Source organism: Eutrema salsugineum, unplaced genomic scaffold (assembly GCF_000478725.1).
Source record: "Eutrema salsugineum unplaced genomic scaffold, Eutsalg1_0 scaffold_2, whole genome shotgun sequence".
Classification (NCBI taxonomy): Eukaryota; Viridiplantae; Streptophyta; class Magnoliopsida; order Brassicales; family Brassicaceae; genus Eutrema; species Eutrema salsugineum.
This window is the reverse complement of record NW_006256829.1, coordinates 11,249,272-11,255,162: the sequence shown is the minus strand read 5'-3', so window position 1 is coordinate 11,255,162 and position 5,891 is coordinate 11,249,272. Positions and strand designations below refer to the sequence as shown.

The 5,891-nt window shown below is 29.6% G+C and overlaps 1 protein-coding gene across 1 annotated transcript; it reads left to right on the top strand.

Moving 5' to 3' along the window:
• Nucleotides 1–2,011: 2,011 nt before the first annotated feature.
• LOC112086790 lies at nucleotides 2,012–2,608 on the top strand. The gene has a single exon (XM_024156589.1). It carries the CDS (start codon nucleotides 2,099–2,101, stop codon nucleotides 2,285–2,287), a length of 189 nt encoding a protein of 62 aa, XP_024012357.1. The 5' UTR covers nucleotides 2,012–2,098; the 3' UTR covers nucleotides 2,288–2,608.
• The last annotated feature ends 3,283 nt before the right edge of the window (nucleotides 2,609–5,891 follow it).

Below are 5,891 nucleotides of genomic sequence, written 5' to 3'. Positions count from 1 at the left end.
GAGGCAATAATACATCAAATTTTAAGAAGTGTAAGGTAGGGCAGAGGGACCCTTTATATCTAATTCATAATATGTCCCCTCACGTAAGGGATTTTGAAGATCTGTAATATCTTATATTTTTAACGTACCATTTTTGTAATTTCGAAGTCCACTCTTTGATTTTCTGAAAGGGACAAAATAAAAATAAAATAACATTCTAGAGATTTTTTCGGCCATTAACCAAATCTAATTTAAGATTCAGATATAGGTAAATAAATTCAAAATTGAAGACACTCATCTCTTTTGACCACAGAAACAAAATCATCTCTTTAGATTAGAATCATGTTTGAACAATTTTTTGTCTCTTTTCAAAATAGTAATTAAATTCACAGTTTCGTTGCCTAATGTAACATGGGAGGATAGAACGAAATCTATACTGCTCTGTAAATTATGCCAGAGAAAGTTTGATTTGTACGACCCTTATTGTGGTCAAGTCTAGACTCTAGTTTTTTTTTTTTTTTTACTACAGGTAATCTGTTTTTACGGTTCGTAGTTGCTAATTGACTCCCACACTAATCGCTATATGAATTGGCCACCTTGGAGTAAATTTTGTTTCTTTGATCTTCAGCCAGACTTTCAAATTTGATCACGAATTATGAAGCTTCGATTCAAGAAAATACAATTCACACTTTCAGAATCCTCGGTTCTTAAGATAATATCTATAATTATCATAAGAACCTATATTATAATTAGTGTATTACAGTTCTTTTTTTTAGTGTATTACAGTTCACAACGCATCTAAAGTTTCGGCTGAATAAAAAACTCTATTGATTGAATATGATGAATCTGATCGATGATGTAACATTAGGGCAACATGTGAACGTGGCATGTTATATACACGTAGTTGAAGAAACCATTAATTACTATTACTATCGCCAACAAGAATCGACACAAAATATTTGATGTGCATATACAACTACAAGAAAAAAGGATACATCATTAACTTTATCATACCGATCGTTGAACTCTATGGATAAATCACATACACATATAGCAACTCTCCGTCCATTTATAGTCTTGTATATTTAATACTACTATAGATGTAACAATACATATATATATATATAATTTTAACCCAAAAACTTATCTATATATATATATAATTAAATCTAAATGAAATTGTAGACAAAAAAGCTCGTAAACCTTAACAATTTTTAGTATTATCTAAACGTTGAACTAATTAATATTCTTTCCGTTTGATATAGTTATGTTTAAACCAATTATTTTGATTCATGATTTCCGTTATACATATTTAGTTGCCGTTTAAGAATTTTTTTTTACAGCACAGTATATTTTCTTTATTGAAATTAGGAGTGGGAATCCTATGTATATTATCATCATTCACCCGATAGATTTAACCAAAATCGATTTCCGTTTTTGTTTTTAATTTACAGAGCTCTATTATCAGATATATGTTAATTTCCTTTTGTTAATGTAAACGAATTAGAAAATTAAAATAGTAGTTTGCGACTTGTATTAGTTTTCTTTTGTTAATGCTAATCATGGATAAGACAATGAATTATTGATGTGCATGTACTATGTGCAGTACTAAAAAAACACATAATTGCAAAACAACAAATTCTGATGAATCCAGTCCAGCTATCACTAACTTTCCAATGTATATAATCTGTCTGCATAATATTTTCAGAAAAAAAAAATGATCCAATGATGAACTATCAATTATATGACCTTTTGTTTACTGCTACAAGTGTAGCTTTTCGATAATGATTAAATTTTTCCTATGTTAAACAAATACTATGAAATATCATTTTTTATATATAATTCATTTTGTTTTTACATCTGTATGCGTGAGAAGCAGGTGATTATAAAAAAGAGAAAGAGACAAAATAATAATAATAATAATAAATAAATAAAATATTCGAGCTCTTTTCTCTCCGACTCTGTACTGAAAGTGAATATGGTCCGCCTCTATATATAAAGACACAAAAGTCTCTCATCTTCTCCCTACTCAAGTTTTCTTACACACACACAAAAGAGAACAAGAAAAACTCGAAGAGTCTAGAAATTTCCAAAGCTAAGAGCAAAAATACATAAAAATATGATCTCAGTGGTGATTATTACCGAGCTACTAGTGGAGTACACGGCGGCTCTCGCTAAACTCACCGCCGGGATTCTCCCACGACGGACCGGCGATAGAAACGCCGTACGCATCGGCGGTTTCCTCCTCCCCGCACCTTCTCCGTCGTCAATGATTCCAGATTTCTCTTCTCACCTCGTCGATTTCTAAACTCTTTCTTTTTATATATATATATATATATATATACGTTTTTGACTTCAGATTTGCTCTCTCTTTCTCTCTGAGAAGCGGCTGAGATTTTTACCGAGTGTCTCGTCGTCTCTTTTCTCTTTGGGTCTTAAAATCGCATAGAGCTTTGTAAATCCGTATCTAATTTATTTAGAGATGATTGATCTTCTTTTTTTGGTTTCCCCATATATGATTTTGGATTTTTTTTTTTTCCAGTGTATTGATATTGTCTAAGCACAATATCTCGATCTGTAATTTTCATAACTAGATTGCTAATTTAGTTTATAATGGAAATGAAATCTTGCGAGCAACTTTTTTTTTCCTTATTCAATAATTTTCACAAATGGTGCTGATCTAACTCTCGATCCGATGATCGCGGTTGATGATGACCAAAAATAAATAAAAATGATCAATGCGTTGAGTTAATTTTTTTAAGTGATTACTAGTAGTATTCGATATTGATGTCATTGCTCACGTCAAGAAATTAAGAAGAAGAACATTTCTTCAGTAAACTGTTTAAAATAATGAATCTTTCTACTTGTTAGAACATGCTAGTGTGAATGAATTAAGTATATCCAAGTTGATAATTACGGAGTAATTAATTTAAAAGTGCATTGGTAGAAAACTCTGAAGGTTTAACAACTTAACTACTTAATTAATAGAGAGTTTGTAATGTACGCCATCTTTATAAATCTCAAGAGAGCCAAGCGTTACTATAATTAATACTACTATGTACACTAATTCCAAAGTTACAGAAAATAATGAAAATTGAGAGAAATTATGTCAAAAGCGTATCGTCTTTTTTTTTTTTAGCCGGAATTGTACTTCTGAATTTCGTAACACAATTTCACATTTTATATAACTAATTCACACTCTATATAATTCGTAAATGGTCTATACAATCCCGTTAAAGATTTACAATTGCATTATACTACTTTTACGAAGCAAAACAAAATATACGTAAATTATATATGAACTTTTTTGTTCGAATGTGAAATGCAAATATAATTAATGACCGTACATCACTTGTATATGATGTTATCATTTTTTTTTCATGTTTACATTATATTAATGAGATATAATTGAAAAATTAATTATAATAATACTTATTTTTTGATATTTACGTTTAAAACAAGGCTAACAAGCCAAGATAAACGATTTAAATCATTGAAGTTGATTGGTGTGAGCGAAACATACATGTATTTGGCAAACATTCATCAGCTTTCGTTAGTAATTTTAAATTTTGTAGATCCAAACCGTAATTTTTTTTTTGGCGAAGCTCGCAGATTAATGGGCATAACTCAATTTTTTAAAATATTTTACAAACTATTACTTGTAAATCCAAGACTACATCTACAAGCACACGTGGACCCATTTTTTTGCCAAATGGCTAAATGACGACGTATTAGGTTGTTGTTGTATGTTGTTTTGTGGGATTTTTGAAAGAAAAAAGTGTATCGTTGTCTACATTATGTTAGACAAGCAATTCCTTCCTGTCTTACTACCATATAGCAGCTTTGGAAATCTTGATCGAAATTTTCCAAAATATTGATACTTTATATATCTATATATATAATACATTTTTTATAGTATATAATAATACATTTAATAAAGATATAGAGAGGTTAGAGACAAAGTTGGTTGGAATTATTTTGGATGAAACCAAAAACGAAAAAGTTCATGGCGTTTAAGAGACACAACAAATTCATACAGACAGGTTTAGGAATGATTGTGCCTTTTGAATGGTTCATAATATGCCAATATCTCTATGTAAAAACGCCTAATCTAAAGACAAAATTTCGACAGCGTAAAATTCTAAGCCGTAAATTTAAAACAGTTTTGAATCCACCACAGTAGAAAAAAAATATGAATGCTAAGATTTTAATTCGTATATAAATCAATAGTTTACATTTTTAAATATGAAAACTTTCTGTACAATCGTGTAGACCTTGTTTTTTGTTTATCTACAGAATTTTGGATATTCCATCTAGTATGTTTTATTTGAAAAAAAAATTACTTTGAATGTCATTTTCCAGTTTTTTTTTTCTTTCAAAAAGTATATATAGTAGAGAAAGATTAAAATACTGATGAAGCATGACGAGGTAAGAACAGTACTGTGAAAGCAACGGTTTACTCGAGATTTTTGTGTTCGCAAGACGTGTCATGGCATCGGCCGGCGTGTGTAGGTCATCTCCTATTGTTACCAAAATTCCCAAGTTTATTACAATTAACTTAAATATATAAAACGGTTCAAAGTTTCTAACTAAGACCTTCAAAAATTACAGCAATTTTTAATCTTTTTCTTTACATATAAATTCTTTTCCACATGTCATCTCAACTTGAGATTTCAGAAGACGACTTGTCGTGTATATTTAAACACATTTACAAGTAAAAACGTATATTCTCATACAGTCATATTATAGGTGCATTTGTAGACGTGGACTGGGTTTTACTATTGTATCATCAATTCGATTGCATCGTTTTCCATCCTTTCTTAATTGGTAGTTATTACCAATTTCCAATCAGTTACAATCATTATTGATATGATTATACAAGTTTACAACTATGAATTATTGTTGAACTGAAAGAAACTTATTGAAAGTCTATCTACTTGCATGAATCAATACCTACCCATAATAATTGTAATTGATACAACCATTGCCAGTTGCTCTTGAAGACTAGCTTTCTATTAAATTTGCATCAATTATCATCTTTAACAAAAAAATATCATATTATCATATGTAGACCCAAAACATACACTTTATTATAAAAGAGTAATTACCACATTGTTAACTAGCTCAAGATAATTCTACATCCTGGTGTTTTTATTTAATTCATTCTTCCTAGCTAGTTAACAAAAAGAAAGAACAAAACGCGTTATTAGTTGTTCTCTTAAACGTATAAAATGTATATATATATATATATATATATATATATATTAAGGAGGAAATATGGAATATAATGTTGGAAGAGATCTTGACCGAAAAGAAAAAACAAATTGTTGAAAGATGGTATAGGTTGTCATATAGTGCACTATTCAATTACAATACTAAAAATAATTTTTAATCTACCCTAAAAGTCGCAGTTATATTTTCATGTTGACCAATCGGGGATTGCATTTATGAAAACAGATTACACGATCCCACACATGGATTATTGGATTCACAAAAATCCTCTTGCCATATAGACGATCAGAGTCTTATGTAGAAAGTCTAGAGATGTACCTTGATTGCAAAAGGTTTTATGATTTTATCTGAGCCTTTTCACATACAAAAGATTTACTCAAAATAACCGATGTGGCAATCGTGAAATCTTATATATTATAATATTATATTTGACATTATATAACGTTTTTCTAAAAACACACCTTTTCTGCCAATTTAGCTCTAAAATTGTTGTTCACCAAAAATCAAACTTTTAAATTGGAGTCTTAAAATTTTGGAATAAACTTAAACTGAAAAAAAAAACTTGAGCAAAAAAAAGGGAAAAAAAAACCACATTCATGAGAAATAGAAAGTAGAAAGCATATAAAAAATCAGTAATCAACGGACCTCAAAACAAGTCGCCCAATAACATGCTCATAGAC